Below are 15767 nucleotides of genomic sequence, written 5' to 3' on the forward strand. Positions count from 1 at the left end.
CCTAAACATCGCTGAGGCTATGCTAGCATATACTGCTTTTGGATGTGCAGAGGAGTAGTCTAAGACCGCACCACTATCTGTTGATTTCCGGTATATAGTGGTTTTTAATTTCCCACCAATCTTGTGTCATGCAGTCAAGGAAAGCTAGTGTACCCGATCTCTATTCTATCTCCATGCTAAACTTAATGTGTGGGTTTAAACTATTGAGATAGTCTTGGAAGCTGTTCACGTTATCTCGTTTGATCAAACGTGTCGTGTCGTCAACATAACACCAAAGAACTATGGGTGGATAATGATATCCGGCCAAGGCTGTTTGTTCGAAGTCCTCCATGCAAATCTTGGCTAAAACTGGGGATATTGGAGATCCCATTGCAAGGCCCTTGTTCTTGTGAGTAACAAACCACCAAGGAATGCAGAAGAATACCAAACGCTGGTTAAAGACTCAGCGATGGCGGTACATGTCTTAGACATGTCTTAGGTCTGGAGAATGTGGAAGTTTTGAGGCGGGAACTGGCTCGTCAGGACAAATCTATCGAGCCAGAATATCGATCAGCCTGAAGAAAGCAGCAACGAATTCGGGTTCCTCACCGGCTATAGCTTCATGAGCGACTCTCCAAGGATTGAGCCAACCTCCCCAGTGCGGATTACGGTATTTCGAAGTTGTGATTGTCTTACTGTTTATCGGGGCTAGATGGCCCAAGTGGTTAGAGCGCGAATGACTGACCGGACCGCCTCTCGACTTCCCCTGTCTAGGCTTGGGCAACCTGGCAGTATCCCAGCCCTCGTACTCCCTTCGGGTGGCATCGCAGCTAGGCACCGAAAGGGTGCTACAGCTGAACGCTTTCTTTTCTCACTGTTTATTCCTAGGTATATCAGATGTTTGTGTAAACTCACTGTAATGCTCGTTAGTATCTTTTCGTTCCCGTACTTTCTACCCGTGTCTCCTTTAGGTGAAACCGCCAAAGGCTTGTACCCTCTGGAGACGGTTCAAACAATGCATCGGATTTGCTTGCAGGCCGAGTCAGCCATGTTTCTTGGTCAAATGTTCGAAGATCTCAAGGCCTCAATATCTGGACCCACCGGAATGACCCATACGACCGCAATTGCTGCAGTCGAGGCGGCGAACCGTTGCAATGCATCGGCTATCATTGTGATCACGACATCTGGAGTGTAAGTCCAATACTTTGATATTTTAACGATGCACGGCTCAACTGGGTCATACATTCACTTCGGTTGTCTTCATGTTTGACGTGGTTCCATACGCAACGCTCTGTATGGACAGTGTGGTCAGCATTTCAGTCAATATTTGGCCTGACTGTGTGATCTCAATTGGTTGAGACGATGTACAAATCTCAACAGGTTGACAAATAGTCGGAAGCCCTCAGGAACTAGACTATCACCACGGTTGATTTGATTAGTTTCCTTTAGAGCGGAATCCACAGACCTTCAATTCATATGTAGAGAAGGCCAACCTCACAAAAGGACATTCGATCCATGGTCGATATTTGCATGTTATGCCCCATCCATCTACGACCAGCATGGTCTGCTAACGGCTGAGCCCGTGGTAATTTTCTCCCAGCAACGACCACCGGTCGAAGAGGAGGCCCCTACCCAACCTGGTTTTGTCGGTAACTGAATGACCACCGGTCGAAGAGGAGGCCCCTACCCGACCTGGATCACCGACAGGATTACACTCAGAACTGGGTTGCATTGTTCATGACAGTTCTCGTTCTGTTGAGCCATCTTACTGTTTAGCGCCTTCCGGATGCCGACTTCGAGTGCACCTACTGCGGTTTCGAACTTACTGGGTGATATCTATTAACCCAGGCGTGTTGATTTGGCCAAGTGACTGAGGATCTACCAGCCATACTACAGTTTCACCATGCACGGTAGCGATATTCATCCTTCAGTTCTCATCGTGAGCAATCCCTGCAGCTGGAAAATCTATGTCACAGCGTGCAACGGATCGTGCGATTGGTAACAATGGGTGGGATGAAGCAAGTCCGGCTTGCAAATGACGGTATTGAGCCAGAAGAGAATAACGAAAAGTTCGTCGAAGATAACACCCAGCCAGGATCAAAACGCTGTTAGAACACATCATTTCAATGTGTCTCCCACAGCTACAGAATCCCAAATAGGTCGTCCCAGTTGTGAAATAATCGACCAGTAAAGCAAATGACGCTGCACACATTAACGAGGATGGACTGGTCTGGGGTTCACTAGGCAATCAGAACAATCCGCTAAAACTGCTCAAATCGGCCGCCAAACTGCTGCTATGTTCGTTACGATGGGTTACACGTTTGGAAGAGATTTGAACCGATTCCATGTGTTTCTTCACTGAAATCGTGCTTCAACTTTGTCACACTGGTTGACATATTCCGTCAAATAACGGTCTTTGGGGCACGCTGAATCAGTTCCGAGGAGAATGTGTGCGCGGTTTTATATAGTTTGCACAGGCGTCTACGGAATCCGGTCTCCCTACCCTATTACTGGTTTGCACAGAGGGCGTAATTTGAAAGCATGTGACATATCAAGGGGTCCCCAGCACAGAGATTTTGTAAGGCATTTAACCAGGTATCGATTTGAATCGTTACGCTAATTGTGCAATAGGAGGTCGGTTGGCGCATGTGTAGCTTTCGGCGAATAGTATAGTCTACATGTCGCTTTATTTATCTCGTCATGTCACCGTTTTTTTGGTTTCGAAACTGTCATGCCGCCGTTTGCGTATTCGAACTCGAACTTGAATTTTCCAAGGTTGGGTATCGCCGTTCTGTCTCTGTCGTCGAGTTGTGTCCTGCAGAACGCTGACAGGCCTTAATCTTGTCTAAAGTGATGACTCGGATGAACCGATTGAGGTAGTAGACAAATTTGTTTACCTGGGCAGCTATATCAGTCCCGGTGGTCTCGCGAAAGATGATATTTCCATCCGGATTGGGAAGGCCAGAGCAGCTTCTGCGAACCTACGTCACCTGTGGCGTAGACGTGACATCAGCTTCTCTGTCAAGGGTCGAGTTTACAGTACTGCAGTGCGCTCCATACTAATATATGGATCAGAAACCTGGCAGCTGCGCGCCTAGGCTTCAAAAGACTTTCAGTGTTTGACCATCGATGTCTTCGGAGCATTACCTCCAAGTCTTGGCTGTATGTTCCACACCCAATTGGATTTAACCACGAATTCCCGTTTACACATGACCCGGGTTAGCGGTGTTGTGCGTCTCCTTCCCTCGTACATGACTTGGGAAACAGTTTGACCAGCTCTCTTGTCCAAAATGAGACAACCTTGACATTCCAGAATAATCGCTTAAGCTTCTCTCTGTATTTGTCTGTTTCTGGCATAAGCGCCCGTCATATATTTAAAAAACGTTTTTTTCCGAACAGGTCATCTCAGTTGATTTCACGGCACCGTCCACGATGTCCAATCTTCTCCGTGACTCGTCACGCCTTGACGGCGCGTCAGGCTAATTTGTTCCGAGGCGTGCATCCTCTCTACTATGGAGGTAAATTCCTGTTGGTTTTCAATGCTATTCTCGCCTGTTTCCTCTCATTCAAACACCTTTCCAATGTAATGTGAATAGTTCTGTAGTCAACTCGAAAGTTGTGATGCAAGATTCCAGCCGTGATTCCTCCGAGACCTGATTGTTCGTATGGGCGAAGGTGTTCGAATCAGTCCGTTAACAAATTTCCCCCTTTCGTTTAACCCTTCTGGTACCTTCAACGAAGCGTTTTTCCAAAACGCGACAATTGAAAGATTACCTTTTCGCTTCTGACCCACCCAACGTACTGTATTACCCAACCGGAATACTAAACTGAGAATTCCAACTTTGGTTACACTGAATTCTGGACGAACTGGAATTTTCGTTCGCTCCAAATATCGTCCTTCACGTGTCCAATCGATCGTATCCCATGGGCTGAATGTGTGTGTTCACGTGACTTGACAGAGTATCTAGGACCTGAACAAACTGGTTGGGGAATTTGAGTTCAGTCGCGTCTAGTATCTGTGTCAAAAATGGTCAACTGACGCGTAATACGAACTCGCGTTTGGAAAAGGGAGTGGTGTTGATGGTCGTGCTCCACTTTTTGATTACATTTCCATCGATTTGACCGCCTGTGTTCCGGTTCGATGCCCGTAGGACATTTGATTCTCGCTCGGCTGTACAAGATTTGGGAATACGGAGAACCGTTTTTACTGTTGTCTGTGAAAAATGCTAAAACCCACAATATTTTCGTTCTCTATTGTGTTCCGAGCATGGCAGTTAGTTTGTACCTCACCAATCGAGGTGTCATCATCAGTGTGCTAGTGAACTTTCATCTTTATCCAGGTGTTTGTCAACCACTTTCATCGGGGATAGGATGTACTAAATTACGATATTCCATACTGACGGAAAGGTGCGTGGTTCGAACCCGACCTCTGCCTCTCGACTTCCCCTGTCTAGACTTGGGCAACCTGGCAGTATCCCAGCCCTTGTGCTTCCTTCGGGTGGCATGACAGCTAGGCACTGAAAGGGTGCTACAGCTGAATGATTTTTTGTGCGGCAGTTTTGATTATGACGTACTGAAAATCCGGATCCCCATTGGAGAGGGCCATACTTTTCACGAACAAGGCCTCCGCTGGATAACCCGTGCCACAGTGCGTTCAAAAACGCCGTCTACTTGTGTTAAAGCCCGCATTTAGTCATATCACAGTCCAGTTGTGGCATTCTTTCGGTGCCTAACTGCTATGCCGAGGACTGGGATACTGCCAGGTTGCCCAAGCATGGAAAGGGTAAGGCGAAAGGCAGAGGTCGGATTCGAACTAGGACCTTCCGATCAGTAAATTCGAGCCATGTCTCGATGCAGAATATTCTTGCGAAAGGTCCATTTTTTATTGTGGTGGTTTCCGAAGCCCTGGCTTCTTCGAAAGGCAGTCCGCAATAGATATAGTAGTAACATATATTAGCACTGTCTGGTTTCAAAGTCGTTGATCAAAAGGCATTAGCAGTGTCTGACCCGATCGTCGTTAGGTAATGTCGACCTCCTCTCTGCTATCAGAGGCATTGCACGAAGCCTGCCCCAGCAAAACAGCCACTCCTACACCCTCACTTCCTAATAGCTGGTACAACTAAATCCGTATTTTAACACCTGTAGACGACCTTTTGCAATCTGACGTGTAATGTTTCGTCCATATTTATAACAGTACCTGCCACCAGCCGTAAATAATTGCAAAATCATCTGTACTCAAACTTCACAGACCGATTCTTAGTGAATGTTCTTCTGAGGAGGGAACGCAGTTGAATAAGTTCCTTGTCTCTCGGATGGATGTAATGCATAAGAAGCGCCACTGCCCAACCATCAGTGTTGAAATTTGACCCGTTTGATATACATCTCGAAAGGTCTGTGGCACGAGATGAACGAGCATCATCACAGATCAGCGGTCTCCTAGCCAACCTATAGAATATTGTCATCATACATCGGATAACTTTTTGTTTACGGTGCTATCGGCATGTATCCCTCCGTCTGTTTGTTTATCTCATATACACAGAACCTCGAATTCCTCAGTGGGACGAAGATATGGATCGCCGTATTCACTTCGCTATCGAGTATGGTCGAAAACGGAACTTCCTCGCGCCTGGCAGCTTTGTCATCATTGTCACTGGTTGGAAGGCTGGATCTGGCTCGACCAACACGCTAAGAGTCATCCGACTGGAAGATGCAGAGACCAAACCGATTGTCGCTGCCTCGAGCTTCAGCCGTTTCTAAACCTTGATTACACCCCAACACCAACATTGTCGAAACCGCCCCCCCCACACCTACCTTGATTACACCCCAACACCAACATTGTCGAAACCGCCCCCCCCCTTGACCTATCGTCCCAATTCTCTGCACGCGCAGCCGTTTTAGTCCCCCCCCTTGACCTATCGTCCCAATTCTCTGCACGCGCAGCTTTCCGTTTTAGTGTCCTCCTAGAAAAACCTCTCTATCTTTTGAACTGTTTCTCTTTGACCACGGCGAACGGAATGACCACGACAAACTACTGCTACTCTGCGTCCTCCCCACATACTTGGTAATGGTCTAACCCTAGATGATTTTCTCGATCCTTCCTGTGTATTTTATCCGACAGATGCATGTACCGAAAGTATATTGTTCTATGTTTGTGTCGACATTGGACACCGACTACCCACTGGTTCTGTATTTTACTTAGCTTTTTCTCTTCGTTCCCTTCCATGCCGCTCAACTTCTCGGCATCTTCTCAAACCTAGTCATTTTTACTGCATTACTTTGATATTTCAAACATGCAGTTCTTCATCCTGACGAAATTCACCTCATTCTTCGGTAGCAATCGTACCAGCTACTACCAGGTACAATAATAGACTGCGTACTCAGAGACACACACATGCATGTGTATTTCTTTTCATTCATTGTGAAGGAAGGTTACCAGCTTACACAATGTTTTCTCGCTCCCCCTGAGCAAATAGCTTCGGAGGTCGGGTTCGAACCACGGACCCTCCGGTCTGTAAATTCGCGCTCTAACCATTTGGGCCATTTCCGGAATTACCCCGGTGCGAACTGGGTGACAACTTCCCGGCAATCCTAGTATTATGGGAATTCCTAGGTTCGATTTAGTGCATAAAATGGGTACGGTAACCATCGCACTTTTCTCCAAACACGCAGTTAAAGGTGAGGAAATTAATCTGACTCAGGGCGAACCACATGTGTGAAGTAGTGAAATGTTCAAGACATCAAACGCACCGGGGCAGTGAGTTCGAGGGACCAATCATTCATCATCATCATCGACAGCAACACCAGATGCTTCACGGACGTACAAACTTCTAAACGCCTTGTAATTAAAATAAAAACCTGGGACCAGCTTCCTACAAACATTCGAGGTGTCTACATCTTCAACACGCAATCACAATCCGGATGGAAACTGATAGCACGGACGCCACTGAAATCCGATCGCTAGTGACGGATACTACTTCAACCTGGTGACGTCAGGGCTTCGATAGGCCGTATCACATTCACGTTACTGCAATTGGACGGTTTGGAGGGGTCGTTTGACCATTTTGTTAGACAAACAAGGCTCTCAAGCATACGTTGTTCCAACACAATAACTCATTCACACGTTTCCGAGTGCTGAGTGGATCGACGCACAGTTTGGACTGAACGTTTGCGGTCGAGTGTTCTGCATTGTTGGTCAGCTCCAATTGTTCGTGGTACAGAAGACCTGAAGTCGATCATTTCTGCAAGATTCACAAAGACCAATGTACTTCCTGAAAACTCTTCTCTCCCGGGGTAGTCCTATGAGGATTGCGCGCCATTATCAGCTGTAGGAACCGCGCAGTTGTCGCACGGCTTCGTTCACCGATGATTTGATGAGATGGGATAGGTAGCTACGCATTGGAAGCACAATGTGGTACAATTGACACGTAAATGCATGGTTGTTGGTAAACTTTTAATTGAGGAGATTGGGAAGAAAGCTATGCATTGAAGGAAATCATCCTCATCGACAGCATGACATCAGCGTTCAACACCGATACTTCACTGCCGTACAACCATGATTTATTTGAAAGCCTTATTGTAGAGAAAAGAGTAAAGGTGGACGGGGGATGGACTTACTGCTAGCTTAACACAATCATTCCGAGGTGCCTACACCTCCAGACATTCACTCAGTCGATCTGGATAGAAACTGACAACAAGAACGCCACTGACATCGGTTGGCAGTCTCCAACCAGGCACAGTGAGGATCACGCGGTCTCCATCCTGGAAGGCGAGTAGCACCGACAGCACCCAAGCGTTTCGTGATCTTCATACTCCTCTGCCAAGCCAAGGGTTGGCCACCTCTCTGTTTACGCCACTCTGAATTGGGCATGGAAAACAGCACTCTCTTCGGCAAACGATGGTTCGGCATACGTAACACATGTCCCAACCAACGCAGCTTCTGGTGCTGGACACATTCTTCAATGGAAGTACCCGTTACACAACCGAAAACACGCTTTCTAACTGCCTCGTTACGGATTCGCCGACACCAACCCACACGAGCTATGGTTCTGAGACAACGATTGTCGAAACCTGAAGGCGTCTCAGTTCCGCTGCTCGAATAGGTCAAGTCTCACAGCTTGGATGCATGAGCACAACTGTCTCTGACAAGCAATATGTCCCGTCTCAGAGTCTTCATCCGGAAGGATGATAAGGACCAATCTAGCCGTTAAAGTATTCCCAGGATGGCGCAAGTGGTTTGCTGTTTCGGGAGGTAGTTCCAATCTTTTGACATTCCACAAAGGTCAATTTTCTGGTGTCGTGAGAGGATGGGATTTGACTTTCACTGGCGTGAGTCTATGATCCTATCTGTCAAATTTCTTCCCATCGCTGTCATCCCCTGAGATTCGATCAGGAGTTGGTCAGCTGCAACTATCCTTCGGATTCTCTGTGATACAGCGCGATTTGGGATGCAGATAGAGTGTACTATTGATGAATAATTGGTAATAACTAGCAATTTTAAATTGTCGCTTGAGACTTTACAGAGAGCTGTCATAATTCTGAGTGAGACTTGATTTTCACTACTTCGGCCGAATACTAGCTGATGTGTTCATAAGCCATTTAGAAGGCTACCAAGTAAATCCAATCTTGGCGGAACTTACAACGCACTGTGCCAATGATGTAATCGCCTTCGTCCCAGATGAGCTCGATGACAAGCCCATACGGCAGTGAAGCTGGATCTCCAACACTCCCCCTAAACTAATCAATCGGATATTAGCCATACTGCCTTGCTAAAAGTCACATTCTTATTATTGACTAGGGGAGATATGAGTTCGTCAACTGTAGGAAACCAATATTGAATGGCTGAAATAACTTAAACGTTTTCCCAGCCACAAAGGAAGGTAGCGGGTTGATATGTGTTCGTCAACTGTAGGAAACCAATATTGAATGGCTGAAATAACTTAAACGTTTTCCCAGCCACAAAGGAAGGTCGCGGGTTCGAATCTCGCTGAAATGCTTCTGTGTCCTCGCTTGGTTCAAGTTCACATTCTTCCCCCTATAAGCCAGCCGGTTCGGTAAGTTGGATTTTCAAAGCCTTGTGAAATCTAGGTAGCTGACGAACCTCACTACGGCAAAGTCCGGATCCTTTCACTTGGTGTTTGTGGGGCCTTGTCTCTGTGCCAACTGCTTGTATCGGAGGATGCTGAAGACTCTCCAACAGCCCATGATCGATTTCACCCATCTTGCCCGAGTTTCAATCAACCGAATGTTTTACTTGAACCCAAGAAGCAAGATTTTAGACTAATGCGCTCATTTGAAAGCCAATTTTGTTTTAATCAAGACCCCCAGGAATTCAGCTTCATCTCTCGTTTCTAGTGCCATGTAACTTGGCTTGCATGTTTGACCGAAAGCGCGCGCACATGAACATACCAAGAAACAGGTCAGGGTGACCTCGGCCCGTTTATGTTGGCCATAAAGCGGCCATCAAAGTTCATGTCTAATCAGGTTAAGTGATAAGCGCCATCGTAATGTTAGGTCATAAAAAAAACAGACTCATCAGTATACGAGAGGCACTTCTGTGTTCCCATTCCCGACCCCTGAGCACAGCATACTGAACAGCGTAGATTCATAAATACTGGCCAGGATCGATAGACCGATGACTCCACCCCCTCCCCTCACTGAACAACCCATTTCAGAAGTATTTTCTACCGCCGAATCCCTGGAATTGTTCAACTGATCATTCTTGATTGCGCGTTGTACAGTCACGTGCAACAGAATGCCGGGCATGCATGAAATTCTTGATTTTGCCAGCCTTTTGGATGCTGGATGACTTTTCGGACAACCACATTACCTGTGGAGCCAAGAATAGTCCGCGATCTTCTAAGCAGGGCCCTCATCAATTCACCCAGATTTAATAGAAAAGTCAACAGAATTGCGAGCTTCCGATTGTTGCATTCTGATTGGTCCTTCGAGAAATCCCAGCCTAGATTTTCACTTCGCGCTGATACGAGCTAGACTGGATGTTTGAAATAAAGCCGATCGACTCNCATCAAATCACCCAGATTTAATAGAAAAGCCAACAGAATTGTGAGCTTCCGATTGTCGCATCCTGATTGGTCCTTCAAGAAATCCCAGCCTAGATTTTCACTTTGCGCTGCTACGAGCTAGACTGGATGTTTGAAATAAAGCCGATCGACTCATTTGCAACTCAATTGGGTTTTCACGATAGACTCAACTGAATCTCTCATCTATGATATTCTGCAACTGAATGTGCTGCACACAGGCCGCCTCATGTTTCAGTTGGCACGATATTCGAGATATCGCAGTATATTTTCACAAAGGAAACTACTCACAAGGTTGTTGAAAACTCTTCGACAGCCCGGTTTCGCCCTTCTTGGGGCTCATCAGACAGGCGCAGCCCCCGAGTTTCCGTCAACTTTATGTTCCGGTCGTGGGCTGTCAAAGGGTTTTCAGCAACATTGTGAGTAGTTTCCTCTATGAAAATAAAGCTGATTCAGTTAAATCATACAGTGGAAGAAAACACAAGTTCTCGAAAGTGCTACCCAACATTTCAGTGAATTCAACTTTCCGATTTTCCTTCATTCGTTCGCTTCCTAAATCATGTTACATTGGACATTCCAAAGCTGACGAGTCTCTTTGGAGAACGGAGTTTCATTCTTACATGATTAGAATTTATGAAATCTGGTGACTTTATGGTGAGCATTTCAGCGCGGTTTTCCGGTGTTCTGTAGCATTCTGACAGGTAACACACACTTCGAACATACTACGGAGAATGGTTTGGGACTTTGGTAATATGTCCAAATACTGGTAGCTCCAGTGAGTCTATTGGTTGTTGATCACGTGGCCGTCAATCTATGACTACCTTCCAGATGATATGACAAACAAGAAGGAAGCTCTTCACCAGAATAAATTAGCACAAGGTCACTGCTTGAAGGCAGGAACAATGTTCTCTCACCACCCTGCACAAATATCAGGAAGAAAATGAATTCGTCTGGAGCAGCTTCCGCATACTGGTTCAGATAAGAATTAAGAAGGGACGTGAATTTATGGAAGCTAGCAACAAACATATCGGAATCGACCACGAACACCAGAACTGCAGAACCCCGAACCACACAAGAAAACAGACCATAAACTTATAAACGAAGCAGGAAAGCCCAGTCCAAACGGAAATACCAGTTCAATTGGAGGAGGTGCCCAGCCGATAATTCAAAGTACCAAACTGATCGGTGGACGAAAACAAACCAGCCGTTGCAACATACGAAATGGAACAGGGCAGCCAACCAATCACTCTCGAGGAGGTCAGACCACAACGCAATACAAATGGCGAAGGGGAAGATCAAAACAAAGGAAGAAAGAAAACAACCAACCAATCCACAACGCAATACAAATGGCGAAGGGGAAGATCAAAACAAAGGAAGAAAGAAAACAACCAATTCAAGAGTTGCAGACCACAAAGCAACCCTCCCTTTCAAAATCTACCAGCTCGCCAAGATGTCCCACCATCCAACTCGCCAGATGCACTTTCGTACGAATGTGCACAAATGCGCACGTGTCACTGCATCGCAACCTGTCGTCATCACTCTCTAACGGGTCTGTATGACAGACAGGTGCATGCCATGAGGACAATCCTGTGATGAGAGAAGAAAGGCTCACTGATCAATCAGGCATAGCCTTCAACTGGAAAACAAAGTTGTGATGGTGTTTCTGGTGAAGGTTTGTGGGATGACCGCTCTGAGCAGAAATAATTTTCTGTTATGGCGACCTAGTGCAGTTCTGGGGGTTGATAAACACAGAAAAATGTAACACTGATAGATATGTTAGAAAGGTACGTCAAATATATTACAGCCTGCTCGCCCAGTCTCCCCAAGAAGGGAAACATCACCATCCGGTCGTTGAGTGGTCTTCGTTCTCAGCCAGAATGACTCCATTAATACTTGGGACAGCAGACTGTTGCATTTCTATTGTTCCTCTAACGTTCAAGTTCCAGTTCCAATTTCATATGCGGTTTCCTTATTCATTGTTTTCTTATTTGAACAACACCAAGTTGGTGCGCGACGAGGTGTGCGTTGTTTTCACTTCCGAACAAGAGTTTGTGTTAACATCCTCACAAATACCTGGTTTCCCAGCCAAACAAACAATCGGAACATCATCTAACGGGACAAACAGTTTTCTTCGATCACTGTCTAGGGTAAAACACAATTACTCCCGCCAAACTAAGTTATACCGAGGTCTTTCTGTTTTTCAGGTGTGCGGAGCAAATAATTAGTAACTTGTCCCACTGTAAAGCTTCACAAGTAATTTAGCTGACCTCGGCCACGCTAGACGGTTTCCGTTTCACCGCAATAGTAACTGCAAAACTGGGAAGGTCAGCCATCCTGCTGTTGAGCAGTGTTCACCGATTTGGACTCAGTATGCGAAAGTCACACACACAAAAGGAAGTCAGTGGGGTCAGAAATCAATACGTCGCTGTACAATCATGTTGCTCATCCTGAAATATTTCATTGCGACTGATCATTAATCAGGCGTTGGTCACGAATTAGGACTGTTTATCGGACCGACACTCTGGGTAAAACTAAACAGGAGAGCTAGGCTGAACGATTGTCAAGTCAGAAACGGCCTTTCTAACAACTGGACCGATATCCAGTTGAGCTGTAGTCAAAACGGCGATGAAATAGCGTATTTATCAGTGTAAAGCGTGTAAATGTGTGCCTAATCTGACCGAGATCGCCTGAGTGCGAATAGACTTTCACTGTTGTTGGTCTGGCTAGCGGTGACAGTGTGGGTCCGATGCTCAATCTCTGCTTCATCAGTCCTGCTAGCTCAAAACCCAGTAATACAAGAGCCGCACAATCACAACAGTCTCCAGTATGATGATCGGACGAGTTGAACAGAATACCCCGCTCTGTGGAGTGACATGCTGACCACTGAATTAGACAGTGAGGAGTGTGAATATACTAAGCAGTCATCACCCATGTTTATATGCCCGCCACTGTCGGGTATGCTAGCCACTGATTCACCAATCTACTCGAAAATGACTGACAACTTGCCAGTGTGAGAGTTTTCACTTCTGACACGAATTCTACAAGTCCCACCATCACCTACAAATAGTCATAGACTGTCCATCCGGTTTCAAGCGTCCGTGACCCAAGCGCGTGAATTGATCGATAAAACCAGGACCGTGAACTGGTCACCATTCGGGTAAACCAATCACATATCCCAAGAGCGAACACGTTTATTGTTCAGATGTGGTAATTCAGTTGCGCCCAGGGTGCGTTGTTGGAGTATTGGTAATGCGCTCATCAGATGTCCGGGGTCCAAACCCCCAACAGGACCAAGTATATATGTACCGCCGATGAGTTTTAGAAAAAGGGGGTATCTCGAGTTCAATGCCTCCCCCCTTGGTGTGGACCCATCAGAATAATGGCGCTAGCACCGGAGGACTGTTCAGAGGAGAGTACTTTGGACGTGAAAAATTCCCATTTCCATTACCACAGCACTGAATTATATCTTAATGTAAACCCACCCAGCATTCTCAAAAATCTTCGATAGCCCACGACCGGTTTCGCTCTACTTGGGGTTGGCTAATCAGGTAGGCACGTGGCCCTGAATTTCGGTCTACTTGAACCCAAATTGCACGAAATTAGTGGAACACGCTCATTTGCTTACCCATTTGGTCTTGTGGGAGACGCACCAAGAACCCAGCCGAATCTATCGTTTATGCTGTTTTTAGGAAACTGAATGTGCGCTAGGCCACCTCATTTTTCAGTTTGTACGATATTTGTGATATCGCGATAAACGTATATACGTAATGTACTACTCATAAGGTTTCTGAATATTCTTTGACAGCCCGAAACCGGTTTGACCCCAAACATCCTCTAATGGTGAAACAGAACTGTAGACTTTCGAGGTGTGAAAATATGCACAATGTAGGTTCATTGCGGACTCCTGCCAGATGCGCACCAGAAATCTCATGCGTCACCCATTCTGTGACAGGAGTTTATCAGCACCCCCTTCGAGTGTGAACTCAATTTTGACACATATATGTTCACTGGGTTATGGCTTAGCTGGACTGGTTTAACAATGACAAAGCAGAGTACGCAGTCGATTCACACTATCAGAGACAGTCAGAATGCGGTCATTAAAGAGAGGCCCACATTCACGATGCTCGAACAGTCCGACTGAGGTTAGGCAGAGTATCCACGTCGTCAAGCACAAGTACATACCGACAGGGACAACAGCCCATCGTTGCCGTGACTAGAGAGCTCCAGCAGTTAAACGATCCGATTTTCTTAACTCAGTATCAGGAAGGTTAGATTCCTGAAAGTAACCTCAGGACGCCCGGAACCCATTGAGACCCTAACACTCCACCAAAATCTCAGGCCAGTCAACCATTTAATCAATTCAGCACAAGCTGATGAGTTTTCATGCACGCCACAGAAGCACGACCAAATGTGATCAGCGTTCAGGCATCTCATAGAAGCACGATCGATGTTGATAAGTGTTCACTGAAAGCCCATCAGACAGCCTGGGACAATGTCAAAAAGTGCCTTTTCAACAGTGCGGGGACGTTGTAACTTTTGCACTCGCACGCATTCGCTTGTTTGGAATAAAGCTGTTGTTTAGCCTTGTCGGTGAGTTCTTTCTTGGCACCAGGGAACAGCAGTCAGACATGACATCTAGTGAGCGACATCATTTTTTCTTATTCTGTTCCTCCTAGTGAGTACCAACCAGTGAGCAACAGCAGGGTGATTGGCTTTCCCGATTTTGCATTTAATGTCCTTAGTCTTTAAGTTTGAATTCCTGTAATCTCAAGTGAATGTTCTGGACCTAAATTGTCCTATGTCAACTATCTTCTGCGGCACGTGAAACGTAACACATGAAGTTATCGTCTGGGGGACTGGATGTTCCGTAGACAATTGATACTCGAGTTTTTACGGCTGTGCTGGCTATAGCAAACAAAAGTACTGACTCTCGGAAAGTACAAGTCCTCGCCACAAAACAGAATGAGAATGCATTTAGTCTGTAGTTTGTCTGGCTTCAATGCAACACGCCAGCAGTCTTTCGAGACTCAGTACTTTTTGCGGAACATTGATAGAACATTCATTTATGATGACTGGTGGTTTTTCTAAATTATCATGTAACATTACTACTTTTGGAAGTTTAGTTTTCTTGGTCTCGTTTGATTCTTGAGGTAATCCAAGAAAACCTTGAGATGAAGCCTGTAAAGGATGCCTCTCAAAATAAACTGATAGTGGACATCAGACGGCTTGCTCCACTTGGCAAAATCTACTGTCGGTGGCTTATGGCATACCAAATTTGGGCTTTCTCAATTTACCTATATATACTGGACACCGAATTTGCTTCGCTCGCTTTTCAGATACTGATTTCACAAAGCACCCTGAATGTTGGACCACCCTTTCAATGGCGCATTTGATAAAAATAATTTACCCTTCCATATTAGGAAAGTTGGCCAGATCATAACATCTGAAGTTTCCAGGGGGTATAAGTGTTTGTGTTCGCATTTTTAGAGTGCATCGGGGGCGAGGTGACTCAGTTGTTGGAGCGCAAATTCACTGACCGGAAAGTCCGACATCTGCCTCTCGACTTCTCCTGCCTAAGCCTGGGTAACCTGACAGCATCCCAGTCCTCGTGCTTCCTTTTGATGGTACGGCAGCTAGGCACCGAAAGGTTGTTACAGCTCTGAATGACTTAGAGTAGACCATCATCATCATCATCATCATCATCATCATCATCATCATCATCATCATCATCATCATCATCATCATCATCAT

The 15767-nt window shown here is 45.9% G+C and overlaps 1 protein-coding gene across 1 annotated transcript in view; it reads left to right on the forward strand.

Annotated features, from left to right (window-relative positions):
- T265_15233 (hypothetical protein) overlaps positions 1-6418 on the forward strand; it is a gene marked incomplete at both ends in the record, with an annotated part of 37348 nt that extends 30930 nt beyond the window's left edge. Inside the window, 5 exons of the mRNA XM_009177128.1 lie at positions 951-1170; positions 3379-3497; positions 5519-5761; positions 5814-5825; positions 5878-6418. Coding sequence (XP_009175392.1) covers positions 951-1170; positions 3379-3497; positions 5519-5736 — 557 coding nt within the window. The remainder of the gene's footprint in view (positions 1-950; positions 1171-3378; positions 3498-5518; positions 5762-5813; positions 5826-5877) is intronic.
- Positions 6419-15767: the final 9349 nt, after the last annotated feature.

Source organism: Opisthorchis viverrini (assembly GCF_000715545.1).
Source record: "Opisthorchis viverrini unplaced genomic scaffold opera_v5_392, whole genome shotgun sequence".
In the NCBI taxonomy this organism is placed as follows: domain Eukaryota; kingdom Metazoa; phylum Platyhelminthes; class Trematoda; order Opisthorchiida; family Opisthorchiidae; genus Opisthorchis; species Opisthorchis viverrini.